The 23,061-nt window shown below is 56.0% G+C and overlaps 2 protein-coding genes and 1 pseudogene across 7 annotated transcripts; 2 read left to right on the forward strand and 1 right to left on the reverse strand.

The window, feature by feature from the left end:
* Positions 1-2,016: 2,016 nt before the first annotated feature.
* On the reverse strand, positions 2,017-11,781 carry MZF1 (myeloid zinc finger 1). Of its 3 annotated transcripts, none has more exons than XM_079908833.1 (6): positions 11,726-11,781; positions 10,035-10,470; positions 9,458-9,641; positions 8,887-8,957; positions 8,668-8,788; positions 2,017-3,812 (listed from the first exon to the last, which is right to left on the reverse strand). In XM_079908833.1, exons 2-6 carry the CDS (start codon positions 10,428-10,430, stop codon positions 2,377-2,379), a joined length of 2,208 nt encoding a protein of 735 aa, XP_079764959.1. In that variant the 5' UTR covers positions 10,431-10,470; positions 11,726-11,781; the 3' UTR covers positions 2,017-2,376. The 3 variants fall into 3 exon arrangements, with proteins under 3 accessions (XP_079764959.1, XP_079764958.1, XP_079764960.1); XM_079908832.1 differs by having other exon boundaries at positions 9,452-9,641; XM_079908834.1 differs by lacking the exons at positions 10,035-10,470; positions 11,726-11,781 and having other exon boundaries at positions 9,452-9,793.
* A 1,780-nt stretch (positions 11,782-13,561) lies between these two features.
* Positions 13,562-15,815, forward strand: LOC307178510 (WW domain-binding protein 4-like; annotated as a pseudogene). Its single transcript has 2 exons — positions 13,562-14,224; positions 15,799-15,815. The product of its transcript is annotated as a WW domain-binding protein 4-like (transcript).
* A 261-nt stretch (positions 15,816-16,076) lies between these two features.
* Positions 16,077-22,946, forward strand: LOC307178992 (tigger transposable element-derived protein 1-like). 3 transcript variants are annotated; one of them, XM_079907690.1, is made up of 3 exons: positions 16,077-16,540; positions 18,644-18,728; positions 19,177-22,946. In XM_079907690.1, exon 3 carries the CDS (start codon positions 19,272-19,274, stop codon positions 21,030-21,032), a length of 1,761 nt encoding a protein of 586 aa, XP_079763816.1. In that variant the 5' UTR covers positions 16,077-16,540; positions 18,644-18,728; positions 19,177-19,271; the 3' UTR covers positions 21,033-22,946. The 3 variants fall into 3 exon arrangements, with proteins under 3 accessions (XP_079763816.1, XP_079763817.1, XP_079763815.1); XM_079907691.1 differs by lacking the exon at positions 18,644-18,728; XM_079907689.1 differs by lacking the exon at positions 18,644-18,728 and having other exon boundaries at positions 19,314-22,946.
* Positions 22,947-23,061: the final 115 nt, after the last annotated feature.

Here is a 23,061-nt window from a genome sequence, read left to right on the forward strand (position 1 = left end):
GAGCAGGAGTAGGCAGGGAAGAGAGGCTGGGTGCCATGGGCCTCCAGGCTGGAGATGGACGGCTGGGATCAGAACAGTGCTGGGGGGTGGAGAGAAGTGGATAGATTCGGGAGGCTGGGCTTCTGGTGAGAATAATTGGATGGACGTGGCATGGGGAGGCTGGGCTTGAGAGTGAACAATATGGGCTCAGGTACAGACAGTCCAGGGACAGGCTGGCTGGGCACTGTTGTAGCTTTCTTAGATGACCAGTACTTAGGTATTCGTCTCCTGGGTTCCTCATATGGCTCTGGCCAAGTGGGGCGAAGTGGTCATTCTGTCCAAGCCCTCAGCCCTTGATGATAGTATGGTAACACTTGGGTTCTCGACCTGCAGCCACATGACTGGATTGCAAAGGTGTGCCTGACCAGCTGCAGAAATGACCTTTCATGGGTGGCCCTCACATAGCTGTTCATGTTGACTTCTTCTCAGAGGGTTGTTTTGGCAGGTGGGTCCATGGACTTCTCAAGGCTTCGGGTGTGGGGCCCTGGCCGGATGTCTCCATGCTTTTCATGTTTGCTGTAATTTTTCCTGTGTGGAATTTCATGTTTTTATGTAGTTGTGTCTGCATAGATTTCCCTTCATGATTAACACGAAGATGATCAAAGATGAGAGCTTTCTTGTTTTCTTTGTTTCAGATTATAAAAGTCATACAAATTGTAAAAATATATATATATATATAAGCCATGTTACAGGATTTATAAAGTTCCGGCAACATTCCTCCAACCTGAGACCACTGGCTACCTCAGTGTTCATTCGTGTGCCTTCCCTGATCTGATTCTCCCAGCCCCTCCCTGCCTTCCTCTCCCCTCTGATTCTACAGATTCTAGACCAGGTTTCCTAGAATCCCCTTTGTGATCAGAGAGAACCGTGAGTGCTGTCAGAGGGTCCGGGGACGCCCCACCGCTGACTGTGCCACACAGGAGTGCCCCTGCATGGGGGGGCTGCTGACTTTGCCAGACGCAGTAGATGCCAGAGTGGCTCTGGTCTTGGCTAGGGCTAGACTAGCGGGGAGGTGGGGAAAAGAGAGGAATGGGGGGGGGAGGAAGGGGGGCTGAGGCAGGGAGCATGCCTTCTCTAGCATGTCTGTAGGAAGCCTCTGGCCCGGGCTGGCTTGTCTTTCCCTGATACCAGGGCCCAAGTCTTGAGGGGATCAGGGTCACTCAAAGTGGCAGGGGCGAGCCCAGCTGCACTTCTGGAAGAAGCTTGGACATACAGGCCTAGAAGGGCTGTTCTGGAACCTCTAGGCCAAGGGCAGGCTGACACCCTCCTAGAGTGGGGTTTAAGTCCCACCCAGACCCTGCTGCATGAAGATGCCCTGTTTGGAACTGCCTTTCTCCATTGTCTCTGGCACTTACAGCACCCATGGGTGGAATGGGGGACTGTGTCAAGGCCTGAACAATAGGATGGAAGGGGAAGATAGGGCAAAAGAAGCAGTGGCACAGGAAGAGGTTGGAGGGTTCCAGAGACACCGGCCCTCAAGTCTGCAGGACACTGAACTGGAACTGGCAGTATCTGTCCATCTTCATGAAAGCCGCTGCCAGCTGTGCTTCCTGTGACTAGTTACTGAACACACGATAGATACCTCCCACTGTGCGGGAGCCCTTAGGGGCTGTGCGTGGGGCCAGGGAGGGAGGAGAATGGCGCATGATGGCAACGATCACCAGAGGGCTGGGGAACTGGCCTGGGGCTTGCAGCCACCTGCGGGTCTCGGACTGGCTGGAGTCTGCGGGGAACAGAGGAAAGCCTTGAAAGAATATGGATTCCCAGGTAAAGCCTTGTAGCTTTTACACCTAAGAAATGGCTCCCTAGGTTTAAAGTTTCATAAACACATATCCTCAGGCCGGCTCTGGCATGCTGGACACCAGTTTGATACTTCAGCACCTCATGATACTGGCTGCCAGTCCACGTCCTCATCTGGCAGTTGGCTTGGCCGGCAGACGTGTGGGTCGAAGGGAACATGGGCAAATAGTACAGGAGCCGTGGTGCAAGGAGGGCACCCCACAGATGTGGCCAGGCTCTGCTAGGGGCCACATCTGCAGGGGGCTCTGGCTCTTACAGGAATCATGTGGTTGCAAAGAAAGTGGTGGACCTGTGGGGTGGGCAGAGAGGGACCCAGGCAAGTGGGGAGGAACTGAATTGGTGCAGACCCAGACGCAGGTTCCGTGTACTGTTTATTGAGCACCTACTGGGCACCGGGCCCTAAGAGGGCTGGCTTGTACCCACGTGATCACAGGCCTCACAGCATCCCCGCGAGGTAGGTGTTCTGCAGCCCCCCCTGCCCCCCCCCCCGCACGAAGGAACGAGGTGAGGGCGGAGAGGGGGTGCAGCGCGCACTGGCTACTCTGCACTGTGGACGCGCTGATGCTGGATGAGCTTGGTGCTCTGGTGGAAGCAGCGGCCACAGTCCTGGCAGGCAAAGGGCTTCTCGCGCCGGTGGGTGCGCAGATGCTGCGTAAGCGTGGGCCGCTGGCGGAAGGCTTTGCCGCACTCGGGGCATGCGTACGGCCGCTCGCCCGTGTGGATGCGCCGGTGCTGCGTGAGGTTGGCGTGCTGCCGGAAGCTCTGGCCGCACTCCGGGCAGGCGAAGGGCCGCTCGCCTGTGTGGATGCGCTGGTGCTCGGTGAGCCGCGACACTTGCGTGAAGCCCAGGCCACACTCGCTGCAGTGGTAGGGCTTCTCGCCGGTGTGCGTCCGCTGATGGCGAGTGAGCTTCAGACGCTGGCTGAAGCGCTGGCCGCACTCAGGGCAGGCGAAGGGCTTTTCCCCCGTGTGCACGCGCAGGTGCTGCGTGAGCGTCGGCCGCTGGCGGAAGGCCTTGCCGCACTCCGCGCAGGCGAAGGGCCGCTCGCCCGTGTGGATGCGCCGGTGCTGCGTGAGGTTGGAGCGCTGCCGGAAGCTCTGGCCGCACTCAGCGCAGGCGAAGGGCCGCTCGCCGCTGTGCACGCGCCGGTGCTGCAGCAACACCGAACGGCGGCCGAAGCGCTCGCCGCACTCCACGCAGCCGAAAGACTTGTCGCCTGTGTGCACCGCCTGGTGCTCCAGCAGCACGGCGCGCCGTGCGAAGCTCTCGCGGCACTCGCTGCACGGGAAGGGGCCTGGGGGCTCCGGCGCGCCAGGAGGCGCCGGGGGTGCCGCGCCGGGGCCCGGGGGGTCGCCGTGGATACGCTGGTGCTGCAGCAGGTTGGAGCGCTGCCGGAAGCTCTGGCCGCACTCGGCGCAGCGGAAGGGCTGCTCGCCCGTGTGCACGCGCCGGTGCTCCTCCAGGCGCGCGCTGCGTACGAAGCCTTGGCCGCAGTCGCCGCACACGAACGGCCGCTCCTCGGTGTGCGTGAGCTGATGGCGCAGCAGGTGCGAGCTGCGGCTGAAGCTGCGGCCGCATTCGCCGCACACGAACGGCCGCTCTCCCGTGTGTATCTTCTGGTGCCTCAGCAGGTTGCTGCGTTGGCTGAACACCTTCCCGCACACGTCGCAGCGGCCACCTCGCACGGCTCCGGCGCCTGTGCTGGGGCGACCTCGACCCCGGCTCCGGCCCCTGGCGGCACGCCAGCGAGCGGCGGCCAGCCCGGGGCCCACGCCCTGGCGGGGATCGTACGTGGGGTCCTGCTCACCTCCCGGGTCGCTGGAGAGCACCAGCGCGTGTGAGAAGCCACCTTCGAGGGAGGGTGACTCGAGTCGGCCCGTGAGGCTGGCCACGCCGAGGTCCCAGGGGAGGTGGATGTGGGGGCTCACAGTGTCTGGGCCAGCAGAGATGCTGTCCATCTGGAGTGTAAACCCTGCATTGCAGAAGGGGATCCACTCATTCATGACAGAGAACCCACTTGTGCCCAGAGCCACTCCAGCCCTGCAGAAACGGTGCGAACTAGAGCGACCTGAAACTGACCAAGGAGGCAGACAGAAGTGACGTGGGCAGGGGCAGGGGTTGTATCTGTGCAGGCTTCCCTAAGGAGGTGACAATAGGACAGACCCTTGCAGGAGGTGGAAGACTGAAAAGCTGGGGACAGGCTTTCCAGGTCTGACTTAAGTTTGTAAAAACCGCCTTTCTGGAAGGGCTGTAGGGCAAAGGTGGGGCAGGTGGCCCTTGCACTGTCCGGGTGGGTGATGATGGTTTCCACAAATGCAGAGCTGTGGGTGGGTCTGAGGGAGGCTGGAAGTGGAGCCAACAGGAAGGGAATAGGGCAGGGGACAGAGGCAGGGAATGCAGGCAACCAGGACTTTTGTCTGCCGTGCCTTCCTTGAGATGCCACGGGACTCCCGAGGGACAGAGGGCACGCACAGGCTGTGGGGCACAGGAGTCGGGCCCAGTCTGCCGGGAAAGGTGAACACGGGTGCCGTGGTGTGTATATGGCCTATGGAGTCCTGGGCCTGCATGTGATCAGACAGTGGTGGGTGTCTGCGGATAAAAGGAGCAGGTTCCAGCCACGCTGTGAGCACTCCATCATTAGATGTTGGGGAAGGGAGGCGATGTGAGCACAGGCAACGGAGAAGAAGGAAGTTAAAGCAAGGAGACTGGGAGACTAGCAAGGGCTTCAGCAGGTGACAGAAGACCTATCAGATGCCAAAGAAAACTCAGAAAAATTATACTGTGTCAAAGGAAATCATCTGTGCACAGCAAAAACCCTCCGAGTCAAAAGACGAATGACAAACTGCGAACTCTCCAGAGGCAAGGGACTAAGTAACCAGAGTAAGGTGCGCCGGTCAATCAACAAGAAAGACGGACAACCTGACAAACGTGGGGAAAGGGCAGGAAAAGAAAGGAAATGTCACGGATGCTTAAATTCCGTAAAATATGCTCAGGCCCCTCCTAGGAAGCAAAGTGCGTATTAGGGCCGTGCTCGTTACCGTTTCCACAGCCTAACTCCAGGAACCCAAGCATTCGTGTGCACCGCTCGCCAGCATAAACAGAAGCCAGTGTGGCAAAGGGCATCAGAATGTCCAATTTCCCACCCTCTGATCCAACAGTTCCACGTCTAGGTACTTCTCCACCCGTTGTGTTCCCCCTGTGTGAAATGGTCGGTGTAGGAGGTTTCTCAGTTCTCACTGAAAAGTAACCCAAAGGAATGTCAGTAGGGGCCTGGATGGATAAACAAGTGTGTCCACGGTGAGCCCCAGTGGGCTCTGTGCAGCTGTCCAAAGAGGAGGGCGCTCGCTGCTGTGTGTTCAAGTGGGAAGATGCACGAAAAATGTCAGGCGTGGAACAGTGTGAAGATTAAGCATCCACGTGTGTTTTAAAAACGGGAAGTGAGTATGCACCTGAGTTTGTGTTTGTTCTTCTATGCAGAGAATCTTTCTGGAAGTACGCACAAAAAACCGGTGATGTTGGCTGTTGGGGTGCAGGACCATGTGATACAGGCAGGAGAGGGGCATTCCACTGTATACTCCCTTGTGCTTTCTGAATTTTCTAACACGTGAATGTCCTAGCAATTCAAACTTCTCCTGATAAAAGCACCGGCTGCACAGAAGATGTTCGGTTGAGGGCAAGGGGAGCAGCCAGGAGACCTTATGGGGAGGCCAAGGTGGCTGAGGTGAGCTGTGGTTGTCTGGGGAAGAGTGCAGCCTGAGGAAAGAATGGGGCTGCAGAGAAAGAACCCGCCGAGGAGCCTGGGGTGGAACTGCCGGTGTGGCTGGAGAGAGCAGAGAGACTGTGGGGCTGTGGGCTGAGAGAAGCAGGTCCAGGCTGGAGTGTCAGCTACACAGCATGAGGCAAGCCTGGCCAGCCAGCTGAAGACTGAAACAGCAGAAGGGGCACGTGTCACATGCTGCTCTCTCAGCTTCAACATGCGCAACTGACAGACAGAACATAAGAAAGGAGCTTTCAAAATACGCGGGGCAGCTCCAAAGCGAGAAAGGACGGTGAGATTCAGGAATCCAGAGCCTGGTGCATGGTGCTCTACAGTGCCAAGGCTGTGGAGACTGAGGATGAGAGCCAGGCTCTGTCATGAAGTTGGGGGTTGAGGACATAGCCTGGGTGAGCCCAGTCCATCCATGGACCTTTTGCTTTCAGCGAGGCTGCAGAGGTATCTCCACTGAATGGCTAGGGGCCCAGATGAGCCTTCCAGTTGAGTTATGATGGACCCTGTGGCAGTCCCTCACCCAGGATGATGCTTTGGGCAGGGACAAACAAGAAGCCCCCAGAGCTGAGCAGGGCAGGCTGTCCACGTGCACCCAGTGGGAGCATTCACACCCAAGGAAACCAAGCTAACTAACAAGGCCGGAAATAACATAAGGTACTTGCAAATTCTCAAAGGATGGATCAGTATCCACAAAACAAGGACGCTATGAAAAAAGAATGAGTTTGGATCCTTGTTGATAAAAAACAGCAAATGGGGACTTCTGGGGAATAATGGTATCTATTTAAATTTGTTTCATTGTGCAACAACATTAAAAACCACCATAAAGGTTTTGTTTTATTCTTTCAAGGCATAAAATCTACAGGGATGAAGAGAAGAAGAGAGGAAACAAACAAATCCCTGATATTTTCTACTCTGGAAAGCAAAATGGGCAAATGGTAACTGTACAGCAGACTGGAGAAGGCGAATAGTAAGTCAGCAGTGGGGAAGACTGAAAGAAATCAACCCGTTTTACCGCAGACGTTGAAAAGTTCAGGAGCTGGAGGTACCAGGTACCTCTGGCCACGCAGGTGAAGGGGCAGGGGCACTGGGCGGGCTGGGGAAGCTGTTTCAGAAGCTGAAGCTGAAGCTGGGCAGGGCTACTGCAGGGAACAGCCCTGGGTCTGTCTGCACAGAATTCTGAGGAAGCGGTGGGCAGTGCTGTAGCTGTGACTTTTGGACCTCCTCTCGCTTCCTGGCAAAGGGCTGGGTTGAGGGCGGGAGAGGACCCTGAGGGAGTCAAGGGAGTTAAGGGAAGTCACACTGGGCGCCGCGACGCTAGCCTCTCTCCCGGGATGCTGGCAAGAGGCTAGGAGTGCCTTCTTAGAACACTCAGAGGAGAGAACTGAAGATCCTCACAGCAGGGGTACCTTCAAGCAGCCCAGCCAGACTGCCCTACGACTGCTTCAGTGGCATCCACTCACGCTCCACCCACCCACTCACGTTGCCCAAGAAGTGAGTCTCCTTGGGGAGTGAACCCCTCACCCTCCCCCCCTTCCAGCCCTGATTTGTTGTCCTGGCCGATAAGACCCTCACCCATCTGCTCAGAGCTGCCAGAGGGACCAGAGACCACACTGGGAGAAGAAAGCTTAAAAAACAAGTTATCGTTATCCTCAGAGAAATAAGGAAAGATGTTACAACTGTAAGAATAACAGAAAGTGGTTAAAAAAAATGAACGATCAGGGAAAGACGACACTCCTGGAAATTAAAACTCTGCTAGCAGATATGCAAATCTCAAAGGAGGGTCTGGAGGCTATAACTGAAGACATTTTCTGGAAAATAGAGCAGAAAGAAAGGGATGGGGAAATCGCAGTGAAGAGAACATTGGAGGATCTGTCCTAGAGTCCAATAACCAAGTAACAGGCATTCCAGAAACAAGAGAACAGAACAGTGGAGGGGAAGGAAATCAAAGAAACAATGCAAGCCAGTTTCCCACAACTGAGAAATGTGAATTTCAAATTTTAAGGGCTCACCAACAGTGGTGCTAAAAAATGTTTTGACCCGGTTTCACAGCAATTAAAAAAAAATGTTTTGAGAGAGAGTTAATAAAAAGAATTCTTCAGCCAAAATTCAGTGTAATACAAATGTGTTTCAGATATGGACCATAGCTCAGAACTTTACTTCCCACACCAGAGTTCACAGGAAGGTTCACCAGAACAAGGGGGTGGGACTTCCCGGGTGGCACAGTGGTTAAGAATCCGCTTGCCAATGCAGGGGACACGGGTTTGATCCCTGGTCCGGGAAGATGCACATGCTACGGAGCAACGATGCCCGTGTGCCACAACTACTCAGCCTGCGCTCTAGAGCCCGCGAACCACAACTACTGAGCCCGCGTGCTACAACTACTGAAGCCCATGTGCCTAGAGCCCGTGCTCCGCAACAAGAGAAGCCTCTGCAATGAGAAGCCCGCCCACAGCAACAAAGAGCAGCCCCCGCTTGCCGCAACTAGAGAAAGCCCGCACGCAGGAACGAAGACCCAACGCAGCCAAAAAAATAAAATAAATAACGAGGGAGTAAACCAACGTAGAGAAGGGGTCCAGGGAACAGGGAGCCTGGCCGACGGCAGACCATTGTAGGCTGCGTGGCTGAGGTGGACAGCACAGGGCATCTGGCCTGAGAGCAGGGAACCGCTCTGTCTTGCCCAGTCCCCACCCTGTGTCAAGGTCCCCCCTGTCTGCCTACCCTGTGTACTGACTGCTGTCCCTCTCTGCCCCGCCCCCCAATCAGTGGGATGCAAGCCCAGAACCCGGGGGCCCTCCAGGGTGCCGGGGCTGGGAGCGGACATGGGGAGCACAAGTCCTGCTCTCAGGAGGTTTTACTGGGGGCGGGGAGCAGCAGCTGGAGGGGCCATGAGGTTAGTGGGGGGCTTGGCTCTCGCGGGCAGGAGATGCTAAAGCAGGTTGAACGCTGCAGGCGATGGAGGAGCTCGGGGAATGCCGGAGTAAGGGGCCCATCTGAGCAGGGCCAGGAGTGGGATGGTCCGGGGTGGTGCTGCCCGTGTGGAGGGCCCCATATAACTCACCCGGGGAGAAGATGCTCCCAGCTTCCTCCTGCCACAGGGCCTCAGGGTGCTCCGTCCATGAGGACCCCTCAGGCCCAGTCTCACTATGGGGAGAGGCCTGGTCCAGCGCCACGCCACAGCCCTGAAACCACAGTGGTCACTGCTCGCCTGTGTCTGGCTAGGCCCAGGGAGGGACCTACCCAACCCCCACCCACTGAGGCTCCCAGAGCAGGGGCTCACCTGGGCCTCCTCAGGTAGGACAGTGGAAGTGGCCTCCTGGGGGTTGGTTAGAGGCCCAGAGTCCAGAAGCTCTGGAGAGGAAGGGTGGGGTCAGGCAGCTCCAGGGGCTCCCCACCCTGCTGCCCTCTTCAGTGGTGTGCCAGGTGCTGGGGTCCAGATGGGGCAAGAGCCGGGTGTAGACTTGGGGCTGGGCATGTCAAGGGGGCTCTAAGTGTCCACACAGGAATGGCAGAGAGTGTGGGTGGGCATGTCTGACACTTGTCTGGGAGGCGGATGAGAGAAGGGAATGCTCCCCAGCACTTTGGGGTCCTCCCTCCGCTGTGCCCACCCATACTCCAGCCTTCTGTCTGCTCTCGAGCAATTGGCTAATGTCCCCCAATGGATCTCCTCAGGGAGTGAACCCCACATGCCTCCCACACCAGGAAACCCCAATAGCCAGCTCCATGCCAGCTGAGAACATGGAAGGAACCACAGTGGTGACAGTCGGGCTTGGCACGCGAGGGATAATGACGGCCACTGGCTGGGCGCGATGTGGGGACCGCCAATGCATGGGCACGTTACCTACCCTCACCTGGATCCTCTGTAACCCCAGGCTCCTCTTTCACCCATAGGCCCAGTGACGACTCCTGTGTGGCCCCACGGGGCATCTCAAGTCCAGGTTCTGGAGTCCGAGGTGTGATTTGAGGGAGGGGCTGGAAGTCGGAGGGCTCCATCTTCTCTGATAGCACCTCCTGGCCTTGCACCTGGACTGTGACCTGGGGAGGTGCCCCCCACCATCAGGAGCTCAGGTAGGGAGTTCATGGGCATCCACCCTATCTTGGGACCCCAGGGGTCCTGACTGACTAGGTCCTCTAAGGACCCATGTCCACCAGGGACAGAGCAAGGAGCAAAGGGACCACCTGCAGTTGCTCTCCTGCTGCTGACACCCACCCTCTCTCCCCACCCTGCATCCCTTGTCCATGCCTCTAGGTGATGGAGGGATGGGCCAGTGATGCTGGCCCTGGAACCCCGTCTGCCCTCACACAGGGTCTGCTGCAGGTGACCACTTCCAAACCACAAGGGGCCAGTGTCTGGCTGAGCATAGCACCTCCCAGGAAGAGGCGGAGATGCATACTGTTCCAGCCCCGACCCCAGGGCCACTGACTCACCCATCTCCGGGGACCTCCTGGCTCTCGGCGCAGGCCCTCGACCAGGGCAGCGGCCTCCTCAGGGCTGCCTGGCTGCTGTCCCCGCACGCGGGCCTGGATCTCGGGGGGCAGCGCGCCCAGGAACTGCTCCAGCACCAGCAGCTCCAGCATCTGCTCCTTGGAGTGCACCTCGGGCCGCAGCCACTGGCGGCAGAGTTCACGGAGCCGGGCCAGCGCCTCGCGGGGACCCACTGCCTCCTCATAGTGGAAGTGCCGGAAACGCTGTCGTGCAGCCTCTGGGCCGGGATCCCATGGGGCGGCTTCACCCTCCTCCTCAGACTCCTCCAGCTTCACCGTGATGGGCCCCTCATCTTCTGGGGGTGCGTGGCCCGGGGAGCCCAGAGCTGTGGGCCTCATTGGAAAGACCAGGCTGGAGCTCTGAGGCCAGTGTCTCTCCCTGGGGGAGGAATGGGATGAGGCTGCTGCGATGAGGACAGTGGTGACAAATGCTTATTGAGAGCCTACTGGATGCTGTGCTGTTGAATCCCAAGACCTGCCAAGTGGAAGGAGGATGAGGAAACTGAGGCACAGAGGCAGTCCCGTACCAAGGAGCTGTGGGGCTGGTGAGCCCTCGGTGAGCCTCTCTAGCTGGGCCTGTGCAGAGTCTCTGGTAGCCCCCTGTTCCTGGGCTGCTTCTTAGGCCCAGAAGGCACCTCGTCTCTCCCCCAAAGCCCATGCTTCTTCTACATGCACCACCTAACCCCTGCTCTGCATCCCTCTCTCTACCAGGTGAATGCCACCTACAACATCCACTGCCTAGGCATCTACACCACTACCACCCCTCCCCCACCAACGCCAGTCTATCACTGCAGCGTCCAGTCTCCCGCCTTGTCTCTCAGACCACTCCCCTCCCAGCGCGGTTTCACAGCGCAGCCTGACTGCACCTGCCCCACCCCACACCTGTGCAAGGTCACCTGTATGGCCCAGCACCCAGACACCATTCTGCCCCCATTCAGCCCCGTTCTCTGAGCCCGACTTGTCACAACACGCAATGCCCCACTATCTCCTCCGTTTCCTGATTTAGGTGGGACTAGGAGGTAACAGGGGAGTTTTCAGAGGGGAGCTACAAAGGAGCCAAGACCACTGGACTCGGAGCCTGCAAGGAAAGTCGGAGATTCTGCCCAGCCTATTTGCCACGTAACCTCGGCTTGTCGCTGTGCCACTGTGAACCTCCGTTTCCCCCACCCCCACCACACTCGCGCTGCTCCTTATGCAACTGGAGGTACAGTGCAACCTTTGTAGAGAGATCTGAGTTTATTAAGGAAGTGGATTCGATTTCGAGGGCCGCCTGATCCCGTGGGTCTAACCTTCGCTCCTCAAGGTTCCAAGTCAACCTGAAACCCCAGGAGACGGCTGGGCCTCCGTAATCTGGCCGGCCCTGCGGAGCTCCCTGAACTACATTTACCAGAAGCCTGGGCGGGCACCTTCTGCTTTAGGGAGCCGGGACAGGTCCGGGTGCCGCCATGGCAACTGGGGGCGGGGACTCCAGATTCTGTCGCCGTGGCAACGCGCAGTGATTGACGAGCCGCGCGCGACAGCGCTGGGCCCGGCCACGGGGGACACCCAGGCCCCTGTCCTACGCTCCCGATCCCGCTGGGCCGCCGCCCCCGTCCCCGCCCGAACCTTCCCGGTTGAGGGGCCCCCGCCCTCACCTCCGCGCTCAGCGGGCCGCTCCGCGCTCCTGAGCATGCGCACTCGCCGACCTTCCCTCCCCGGCCGGACTATGTCTCCCAGAACGCTCCACGCACCAGCCGGAAGCGCCGCCTTGCCCGTCCCCCACCCTCGCCTCAGTTTCCACCCTCCTCCCGCTGTGCCCCGGGGCAGCGTTGTTCGCAACGATCGGGTCACACTCCGGGCCGCGTCTTCCCGCGCTCCCAGCCTCAAATCCAGGCGTCCAGGCGCCCGTCGACGCGAGCAAGCTTCTCAGGGGGTAACGGGCGGCAGCACCGCCTTCCCAACCGCGCATGCCGCCACCAAGTCTCCCTGAATTCTCTACGGGGCTTCCGGGGATTAGCAGGGCTCTGCACCAATCACGGCCCTCGCTAGGACGCCGTCAGCCCCTGTCTCCATGGCAACCCCCTGGGAGACCCGGCCACCCCTTCCACCGCCCTCAGGACCGCAAGCGAGCCTCTCCCACTTTCGCCTTGGAGAGAGGCTCGGCCGGCTCCTGTCCGGGAGGAGGTCAGCCAGTCCTCCGCGCGCGTGCGCGGCGCGATGACAGTTTTTTTTTTTTTTTTTTTTTTTTTTTTGCGCTCGTGGGCGGTAGGCGGGCCCGGGCGTCTTCATGGTAACCAGTGGGCCGTGCGGGCGGTTTCCAGGGCAACCCTGGGTACCGGCCGGCGTCTGAAAGAGGATGGGAGAGGTAGGCTGAGGGTAGAGATGCGGAGCGAGAGAGACAGGACAGACAGACACAGACTCGGGGGCGCGGAGAGTTGTGAGGAGAGACAGTGAAAGTAAGTGAACAGACACAGGGACAGAGACACGGGCAGGACAGAAAGAGACCTAGGTCAGAGAGTCAGGGCTGGGCAGACATGTGTGTCAGAACAGTTAACAAGAGGGAGAGCGATCAGGGCGGGATGGAGAGGAAAGGAGAGACAAAGATTTACAGCGACAAGACGTGCAGCTCGAGATTCAAGGGACAGACAAGGATCAGGAGTACAGAAGCAAGAGGGGAGAGAGGGACAGACATTAGAGATACAGTAAAGTGGATCGAGAGTTTTTAAAGACTCAGAGAAGGGTGACAGCAAGAAGAGAGAAAGACGGAGCGGGAGGGACACATGTTAAGAAAACTTATCCAAAACTTGCCATTAAGAGAAAAAAAGATGACTGGAAGAACTAGCACCGTCTCTACCAAGCCTGCTTCAGGTCATCTGATTCCCTAAGTGAAGCAACTTTTTTTTAAGTTAACTGCTTTTGATCAGAGTCCAGATACTGTGAAGTTAGATGCTAACGAGTAAAAGGTTGATAGGTTGTAAATGCTTTCTGTCCAGTAGAGAAGAGTACCCCAAGTTTTTTGTCACCCAGTAGGACACTAAGCAGGACACTAAGATGCCTGCCCACTGCCCCATGGTGCACTACCGATCCGACTTGGAGCTTTTATTTCACTGTTCGTTCTTTCACCCTTTCTGTTTTCCTTCTCTCTCATCTTCCCGGAACCACCTATGTCATCCTGCTAGTTGCCGCCGGAGGTAAATAGATATTTGACGTGTGCTCACGGAGTTTGTTTTTATCTGTTTCGAAAATTATATCTTGACAGTCTAAAGGGAACCATTTCTCCGGAATGGGGGACAGACAGGGAGAAAGAGAAAACAGTGAGACAGACCCAGGAAAGGAAAGGAGGTAGCGAGGATGGTGGGAAAGAAAGAGACCAGGTCTAGGCGCGGAGGCTCCGGTGGGCCTCGCAGTGAGCTGGGCCCTGACTCATCCCGCGTGAGGAACGCGAGCCTCAGCCGGGCATGAGGGTGACCCTTAGGGCGGCTGGTCCAGTCATGGCAGAATACTGGAGGTCACAACGAAAGAAATTCTCTGATTACTGCAGGTGCTGGATTGCGGACAATAGGTCTAGTGTTGAAGTTCATGAAAGAGGAAAGAATCATAAGGAAAATGTGGCAAAGAGGATCAGTGAGATTAAACCGAAAAGGCTGGATAGGGCAAAGGAAGAAGAGAAGGCATCAAAGGAGTTTGCTGCAATGGAGGCAGCTGCCCTGAAAGAATACCAAGGGGATTTGAAAAGCCTTGGCTTAGAGTCAGAAACTTCAGAGCCAAGCATATCACCAGTAACCAGCACTATCCCATCCGCCTCTGCATCAAATCAGCAAAAGAAAAAAAGAAAAAAAAAGACCCTTCAAAGGGCAGATTGGTAGAAGGCATAACCTCTGAGGGTTACCATTACCACTATGATCTTATCACAGGAGAATCTCAGTGGGAGAAACCTGAAGGATTTCAAGGAAATTAAAAAAAGACGGCAGTGAAGACTGTTTGGGTAGAAGGTTTAAGTGAAGATGGTTATACCTATTATTATAATTCAGAAACAGGGGAATCCGGATGGGGAAAACCTGATGATTTCATTCCACACTCTGGCGATCTGCTTTCTAGTAAAGTCAATGAAAAGTCACTTGGTACCCAAGAAGAGTCCAAATCATCAGATTCACGTTGTGATTCTGATGTGGAACACCAAGCAGAAAAAGGGGGGGGGGACAGGGGGACTTCCCTGGTGGCGCGGTGGTTAAGAGTCTGCCTGCCGATGCAGGGGACACGGGTTCGAGTCCTAGTCCAGGAAGATCCCACATGCTGCGTAGCAACCAAGCCCATGCGCCACAACTACTGAGCCTGCACTCTAGAGCCCGCGAACCACAACTACTGAGCCCGCGTGCCGCAACTACTGAAGCCCGCGCGCCTAGAGCCCGTACTCCGCAACAAGAGAAGCCACCGCCATGAGAAGCCCGCGCACAGCAATGAAGAGCAGACCCCGCTCGCCGCAACTAGAGAAAGCGCGCGCAGCAACGAAGACCCAACGCAGCCAAAAATAAATAAATCGAAGAAAAAGGGGGGGGGGGGAAGGAGAAGTCTCTACAGAAATGCAAAAGCTAGAAGTAAAGTTTAAAGAAAAAAAATAGTGATAAAGGAACTGAATCGGAAACACAGAAAGAAAAAATGCCCAAGGTTATTCATCAGGTCCAAATGAAGAAAAATCCAAAGCTCATAAAAAATCAGACCCATATGGAAGGACTTCCCTGGTAGTACAGTGGTTAAGACTCCGTGCTCCCAATGCAGGGAGTCCAGGTTCTATGCCCGGGAACTAGATCCCCTATGCCAAAACTAAGACCTGCCATAGCCAAAATAAAAGTAATAATAATAAAGAAAGCTCCTCTGTGTTTGTTTTACATTACTTAATGCTAACATTTTAGACTTATTCTGAATGTATTTTATGTGAATTTAAAATAACTCTTTTTTCGTGTGAAATTGATTTTTGTTCCTAAAATGGAAGCCTACCACATTGCATTGTAATACAGTGTATTATGTTCAGTGTCTAAAAATTGCTAATTACCTCATAATATAAGATGCTATGTATCTGTTATTTAAAACATGGAAAAGTAAGGCCGTTATTCAATTCTTACTCGTATGAATATACTTGTACTGCACTGAAAATGCATTACTTTTTTAAAAAAATATTTATTTATTTGGTCTCACCAGGTCTTAGTTGCGGCAGGCAGGCTCCTTAGTTGTGGCATGCGAGCTCTTAGTTGCAGCATGCATGTGGGATCTAGTTCCCTGACCAGGAATCGAACACAGGCCCCCTGCATTGGGAGCATGGAGTCTTATCCACTGCGCTACCAGGGAAGTCCCGAAAATGCATTACTTTTGCACACTGGTATTATTCAAGAAATAAGAATTAGACCACGTAAGAGAAGATTCACAACCTGTGATAATTCAGTTCTGAGGATCCTGTCAGAAGGCTGATGTAGAAAGTGTATGTATATTGGCTTACCTTACTCAATTTAAGGTCAAGGGCCAAGAACTGGGACTGCAGCTCAGGTCATGCTTAATATGGAATGAAAACTGGACCAAAGATGTATCTGCCTGGTTCAATGTAAAGCGGCAACCATTGCTTAAGCATTTTCACCTTGAGCCAGGCACTATGGTAGGAACTGGAGATGTAAAGGTGAGCAAGACATATCTCTGTTCTTCATGGCTTCTCATTCTGACGGAGTCCTTTTTTCCCTAGTCGTGCGCTCTGTGTAGAGGCCTTACATATACTGGAAAATATTATTTAGGGTTTATTTAAAACTATGGAGATGAAGTCTTGAACAAAAATAGTAAGTTCTCTGACTTCAGTAAAATGTTTTGGTGTTCCTTTAGAGAAATTGGAAAGTTCCCATTTCCTGGTTAAATTTCTTAAAAAGTGGAATTTTCTTATTTAATCCATTTGAAGTAGGTACCTTCCCTTTATTATTCCAAATTCTTAAAATTATATGTTTTTGTAAACTGTACAGTAGTTAACATTTGATAGTAAATATTTGTCTTTTTAAGGTTACTAGTGTACATGTAAGAAAATTATAGGTTATTAAAAACTTTATGAAAGAAGAAAAAAAAAAGAAAGAAAAGAAAGAGACCGAAAGTAGATGGCAGGAAAGACAGGAGAGAGAAATTAATAGGCGAGAAATCCGGCCTTGGGCAGAGGCGGCCTTGGGCGACCCCGCCTGGACTCTGTGCTCGGCGGCCTCGTCGCTGAACTACGTTTCCCGGTAGGCCCTGGGTGACTGGACGCAGCACCTAGAGCGCCGTCGGGGGCGGGGCCCACGCTGCCTCCTCCAATCCCAGCCGTCGCCCGGCAACCTCCGCCTCCGCCGACAAGATGGAGGCTGGATTCGGCCGCCGCCGGGAAGCGGCGCCCGAAGCCGGAGATGGGGAGGGGCCGCAGCTCAGTCGGCCCACTTGAGGAAGCCGGCCTACGTCGCGGTCCGGAGGTGAGAGCGGTCGGGCGCGCGGGAGCCCGGGCTCCGGGGGGAAGGGGCCGAGGCGCCTATACCCTTGGTTCCCGTGGGGGGAAGGGAACGGACGCGCGCGAGGGGGCCAATCGGGGGCCTCCGGCGGCCCCGCGGCCTTCTGGGAAATGTAGTCTCGAGCCTTCCCCGTGGGCGGGCTTGGGGACTTTCTAGAGCGGGAGGGTGAAAATGAATGAATTTAATTTAAAATTGTGGGTGAGGGACTTACCTGGTGGTGCAGTGGTTGGGAATCGAACCCTGGTCGGGGAAGCTCCCACATGCCGCGGAGCAGCTAAGCCCGTGTGCCACAACTACTGAGCCCGCGTGCCACAACTACTGAAGCCCGCGCGCCTAGAGCCCATGCTCGTCAACAAAGAGAAGCCACCGCAGTGAGAAGCCCGCGCACCTCAACGAAGAGTAGACCCCACTGGCTGCAACTAGAGAAAGCCCGTGCCGTGCACAGTTACGAAGACCCAACGCTGCCAAAAATATATAAATAAATAAATTTATTAAAAAAAAAATTGTGGGTGAGCAGGCGAAGGCAGGCATGTGGAGAGGGAGGGATGGGCGCGTGAGTGGTTCGGAATTTGGGGCCTCCTTCCAGGCAGGAAGCCTTCCCCATGCCCACCTCCCCTTTAAGCCAGGTGCAGCCCATGGGTCCCTGAAGGTACTCTTCCTCGGTGCCATAGACACTCCCAAAATACAAAGACCTGTCAGGTACTGTCCTTGTTTTTCACACGCATTCCTTCAAAAAAAACTTTTACTGTTTTGATCAGGTGCTACTTTCACATGGTTTGAAATGCAAAAGGGACAAAGCGAGAAGCCTGCCTCCATCACTATACTTCATTAAATAATTCAGTCAGCAAGTGACTGTTGGATGCCTCCAAAGTGCCAGGCTCTCTTCCTGGGCCTGGAGACCCAACAGAGTGCTCAGTAGGTACAGTTCCTGCCCTCAGGCAACGTGTGATGGATGCATAATAAAATATAGGTGGGGAGGGCCTCTCTGATTAGGTTACATTTGAGCAGAGACCTGCAGAAGAGGGAATAAGCCATGCAGATTACAGGGAAGGGCCCCCAGTGGGCCAAAGAGCCACAGTAGCTAAGGCCCCTGGGTCGGGAGTGCCCTTAGTGTGCCCTGAGGATGTGGTCAGGAGTACGCAAAGGACAAAGGAGGCCCTTGACAAAGCTGGTGATGATTGTGGCTTTGACTCAGAGGTGGGAGGCCTGGGAGGGCTCTGAGCAGAGGAGCCACTGTTTTGTTTGTTTGCTTTTTTTTCTTTGCCGCGCCGTGCGGCTTGCTGGGATCTTAGTTCCCTGACCAGGGATTGAACCTGTGCCCCCTACAGTGGAAGCCCGGAGTCCTAACTGCAGGACCGCCAGGGAACTCCCCCCGACTTGGTTCTTAGAGAATCATTCCGACTGCTGTGTGGAGAACCACCTTCCTCCTCTATCCCCAGGTACTCCACGGTGGTGGCAAGAATTAAGGAGGTTACCTTCTGTGTTAGTTTCCTGTGATTGCTTTACCATATTACTACAAGCTTTAGTGGTTTATTTATTTTTAAATTAATTAATTAATTAGTTTATTTTTGGCTGCATTGGGTCTTCGTTGCTGCATGCGGGCTTTCTCTTGTGGCAAGCGGGGGCTACCCTTCATTTCGGTGTGCGGACTTCTCATTGCGGTGACTTCTCTTGTTGCGTAGCACGGGCTCTAGGCGCGCGGGCTCAGTAGTTGTGGCTCGCGGGCTCTAGAGCGCAGGCTCAGTAGTTGTGGCGCATGGGCTTAGTTGCTCCGTGGCATGTGGGATCTTCCCGGAACAGGGCTCGAACCAGTGTCCCCTGCGTTGGCAGGCGGATTCTCAACCACTGCGCCACCAGGGAAGTCCCGACTTAGTGGTTTAAAACAACACAAATTTATTATCTTAGAGTCTTGGAGGTCTGAAATCTGAAATGGGGCTCCTGGGCTAAAATCAAGGTATTGGCAGGGCTGGTTCCTTCTGGAAGCTCTAGGCTTCAGTGGTCACATTGCCTTCTGACTGAGTGAAATCTTCTGTGTCCTCTTACAAGTATCCCTCTGATTACGTTTAGGGCCCACCGGGATAATCCAGGATAATCTCCGCCTCTCAAGATTATTAACTTAATCACACCTGCAGTGTCCCTTTTGCCCTGAAAGGTAAACTTACTCATAGGTTCCTGGGATTGGGATGTGGATGTGGGTGTGGTTAGGAGCCATTATTCAGTCTCCCACACTGATGTTCCATGTCTCTGAATAGCATGGAGATGCTTCTGCTCATCAGTGTCTGAGAGATGGGTCAGGATTTCTAGACTCTCTTTGCATCTCCTTGTGGTTGCAAGAGGTTTTCTGGGGGAAGAACAAAGTCTCCCCACAGCACTTTTTTTGGTCTCACAAGCTAAAACTAAATGAAATGCTCATCTACACGCAAAGTATGCTCGGAAGTGTGTATGCAGTGTCTTTATCGTTAGGGAGAGAAGGGACTGGGCCTGCCTCTGAGGCAGTGCTCAGCAGGGCTGGGGGCCTTAGGTCAGAGCATGGGAAGGCCAGGCAGTGGTCCAGACTCTCATGTACTCACACATTAATGCCCATGTGTTCTCCTCTTCAGGCAGAGGCGGGCGTGGCAGGAGAGGCCCAGAGGCCATTGTGGGCACGGCAGTAGCTACCGTGGATGGGCAGTGGGGAGAGAGCTTGTTGAGGTGCATGGCTCGGGGAAGCGGCATGAAGACAACTCCCCACCCGCAGGTGCTGGGGAAGGCGCCCCTTGGGATTGGCCTCCGCCACAGTGCCAAGCGGGACCGGAAGTCCATCACCCTGCATGTGAAGTTGGAGGTGCTTCGGAGGTTTGAGGAGGGTGAGAAGCTGACGCAGATCGCCCGGGCCCTGGGACTGGCCACCTCCACGGTTGCCTCAATCCGCGTGAACAAGGATAAGATCCGGGCCAATTCCCAGGCAGCCACGCCCGTCAGCACCACCCAGCTGACCCGCTGCCGGGGTGTGCTGATGGGCCGCATGGAACGCCTCCTGAGCCTGTGGATTGAGGAGCAGAAGCGGCAGAACTTGCCTGTCAGCACGCTGCTTATCCAGGACAAGGCGCGCCGGCTCTTTGCCCAGCTGCAGCACGAGCAGGGCAGCGGCGCCCAGGCCGAGACGTTCGGGGCCAGCAATGGCTGGTTTGCCCGTTTCAAGGTTCGCCACAACGTGCTGTTGACGGATGAGCCGGCTGTGGCCGACGCCCAGGCTGCCGCACGCTACCCCGTGGTGCTGCGCGCCATTCTGGAGGAGGGCTGCTACTCACCACGGCAGGTCTTCAACGTGGACGAGACGGGCCTGTTCTGGAAGCGGCTGCCTGAGCGCATGCTTCTGGCACTGGAGGGCACAGCTGGGCCTGGGCCCAAGGCCTCTAAGGACCACCTGACCCTGCTGCTTGGTGGCAATGCGGCTGGTGACTTCAAGCTGAAGCCCCTGCTGGTGTACCCCTCGGAGAACCCGCGTGCCCTCAGGGGCTGCTCCAAGGCCAGCCTGCCTGTGGTCTGGCGCTCCAACCGCAATGATTGGTTGACACCTAGCATCTTCCAGGAGTGGTTTACTGGCTGCTTCTGCCCTGCTGTGGAAAGCTACTGTGCCAGCCATGGCCTCCCACACCGCGCTCTGCTGCTGCTGGACAGCGCACCCTGCCACCCTGTCCACTTGGGTGGCCTCTCGGCCCACGTGCGTGTTGAGTTCCTGCCCAAGAACACGTCAGCCCTGATCCAGCCCATGAACCAGGGTGTCATTGCCGCCTTCAAGGCCCATTATCTGCGCCGCGCGCTCAGCCAGCTGGTCCAGGAGACGGCGGGTACAGACCGGCCCTCCGTGCGGGAGTTCTGGCGCAGCTATACTGTCATGACCGCTGTAGACAACATTGCTAAGGCCTGGGCAGAGCTGCAGCCTGCCACCATGAACAGTGCCTGGAGGAAGCTGTGGCCCGAGTGCGTGCCTGCTGGTGCCCCCGAGCCCAACGCCCTCCCCCAGCTCCGTCACAGCATTGTGACACTAGCCAGCCACGCAGGCCTCGGGGATGTGGCTGAGGCCGATGTTGCCCACCTGCTGCAGGCCCATGGGGAGCCCTCGCCCCGCAGCATCCCCCAGGAGGTGGAGGTTGGGGGTGTCAGTGACTCTGGACTGCCCTGTGAGGCGGGGAAAGGCTTGGCCTCCAGAAGACCAGAGTCAGATCTCATGGAGGCCATGGTGGGTGTGGAGACTGAGGAAGTAAGTGTGGGTGCACTGCGCCCTGAGCACCTGGCCCAGGCACTGTCCCACTTTGCTGCCGGCCTGCGAGTCCTCATAGAGAACGATCCCAACCGGGAACGCAGCCTGCGGGTGTCCCGGGGTGTCCACTGTGCCCTCGCCCACCTCCGAGAGCTGCAGCGGGAAAGGAGGCGACAGGCTCGGGCAGTTGCGGGGCCTCAAGGGGCCCCATGATGGTGGCAACAAAGGAGTTGGCAGAAAGCCTGCACTCACCCCAGGTGGGGCCCACAGAGGGTGGGCAAGTGGCCAAGGGCACAAACCCTGAAGGACAGACCTCTTTGGCTGTCCTGTGTGATTTAGGGCTTGGGCCTGACCTCAGATGAGCTTTGTCTGATGATGCTTTGTTTCTGGAGGGGAGACACTGCCACTTCTCACCCATGGTTCTCATACCTCATGCACTGCCATCTTTGTACAGTGGCACCCAGAGTGTCAGGCTTGGGGAACAAGAGGGTGGTGTTCTCTGATTGGCAGATGAGCTGCGGGACCCAGGAGTGCCCATCCGTGTCAGAGACACACCCTGTAGGACAGCGGTTGCCAAGCACAGCCCACCAGGGTAGCCTTCCTTGTGGTGAGGGGCCAGGGTTGAGACAAGCCTCTCCTATTTGCCAGCCCTGACCTGTCCGTGCACCGTTGTTACTCTTCGTAGCCAACTCTAGGTGGGGGTTTCCTGCTCTCCTTGCTCACCTTCCGTGCCATCCTCACTCTTTCTGGCTTCCACGGTTTGTGTTGTCTGAGGTTTCTGGTACCTTCCCTGTGCCCGAGCCTATGGGCGTGTGTGGCTTTCCTTGGTTTGGAGGTGTTTTCTTCCCTGGGTTTCTGTGCCGTGGTTGTCTTGGCTTCCCTCCAGCCTCTGAGGCTGAGCCTTCTGACTCTTCGATGGTCTCCCAGATCTAGAGCTCTTTGGAAAATCTCAGCCATTTTTGAGGGCTCAGTGTCTACCTCAGGGTCAGCTCCCAGCACATTGGCTGCCGCCCAGCCTCTCCCCAAGGTTAGAAACATGGCTCCAATTCCAATGGATTGGCTCCTTGGACGGTCTTGTTATCTCCGTCATTCCAGCTTGTTCTCCTGTCCCCCTAGATTGTAACAGCAAGCACACTGGGGTATCCACTTGACTCTGTAGACATACCATATGGGCCACCAAAACCCAGAGAGTCATCAAGGGAAGGAGTTCTTGTACTCCAGCTAGGTGAGCCACAGGCGGTGAGACAGGGCTGCCTGGCCTCCTGGACTCCTTTCGACACAGGTACCTGCATGTGTCCGTGAACGTGTGCGCGCGACACACACACGCATGCCAAGAGTAAAGTTGGGAGAAAGGATTCCTTCTACCTCTGTCCCAGCTAACACTTGAAGTGCTGGGCCTGCTGTCAATACGTAAAAGGGGCCGGAGGCCAGGGAGGGGTTCCAGGGTCCAGCCTTCCTGGGAGAAAGGTCAGATGAGGCCCCTTGTTTGCTTTCTTGGGGAGAGTGGCAAAAGGGATGGCAAGGAGAAGTAGAAGAGCTTTTCTTAGGAGCCTGGTGACTGACTGGATTAATAAACTGCACAAATTATAAGCACTTGTAATGTGCTAGGTGTTGGGGAGACCAGGGTGGGAGAGACTGGCTTCAGGAGCTGCCGGTCCAAAGGCTGTTACATTCTGTGTGACGACGGCTATGACGGGCGACTTGTGAGGGACCTAAACCTAGCTGGGGTCAGAGGAGAGGACATGATACGGAAGGCTTTTTGGGGAGGTGCTGCCCCAGCTTTTGGAAACCGGTCATTTCAAAATGCCAGGCATCACAGAGGGGCCTGTTTTAGACGGCCCAGCACGGTTTGGCTGGTGAAGCCCTGAAGACGGGGAAGCAGGAGCAGCCTCGATGGAGGCGGAGTGCGGCACAGCAGCTGAAAGAGGCAGGTGACCAGGTAGGAGGAAATGCCACATCCGCCGGGCAGGAGTAGAGAGGCAGCTGAGGGGCAACCTGGCACAGTCGAGCGGACGGATAGCGAGGGGATCTGAGGTCGCGCGGGCAGGGCGTGGTGGAGACAACGCGCGGACGGGCCCATCTGGCTCCATAACTCTTTACTTCGGAACCCGGGACACCGCCAGTCGCACCACTGGCGCCCCCTTGCAGGCCCCTGAAGAACTCCATTTCCCGGCGGCGCCGAGCGCTGGTGCTCGCTGCCTTCTGGGAAATGTAGTGTCTATAGGTCACCCGGGCTGTTACT

Source organism: Stenella coeruleoalba, assembly GCF_951394435.1.
Source record: "Stenella coeruleoalba genome assembly, chromosome: 20".
Taxonomy (NCBI): domain Eukaryota; kingdom Metazoa; phylum Chordata; class Mammalia; order Artiodactyla; family Delphinidae; genus Stenella; species Stenella coeruleoalba.

Coding starts and splice junctions, on each gene's coding strand:
- MZF1 (XM_079908832.1), bottom strand. CDS start 10,430: ATGAGGCCCACAGCTCTGGGCTCCCCGGGCCACGCACCCCCAGAAGAT. Junction 8,789..8,886: donor TCCTACCTGAGGAGGCCCAG/GTGAGCCCCTGC, acceptor CTGTGGTTTCAG/GGCTGTGGCGTGGCGCTGGA. Junction 3,813..8,667: donor TGGGAGCATCTTCTCCCCGG/GTGAGTTATATG, acceptor TCTGCAATGCAG/GGTTTACACTCCAGATGGAC.
- LOC307178992 (XM_079907689.1), top strand. CDS start 16,478: ATGGGGAGGGGCCGCAGCTCAGTCGGCCCACTTGAGGAAGCCGGCCTA. Junction 16,541..19,313: donor GCCTACGTCGCGGTCCGGAG/GTGAGAGCGGTC, acceptor CCCCACCCGCAG/GTGCTGGGGAAGGCGCCCCT.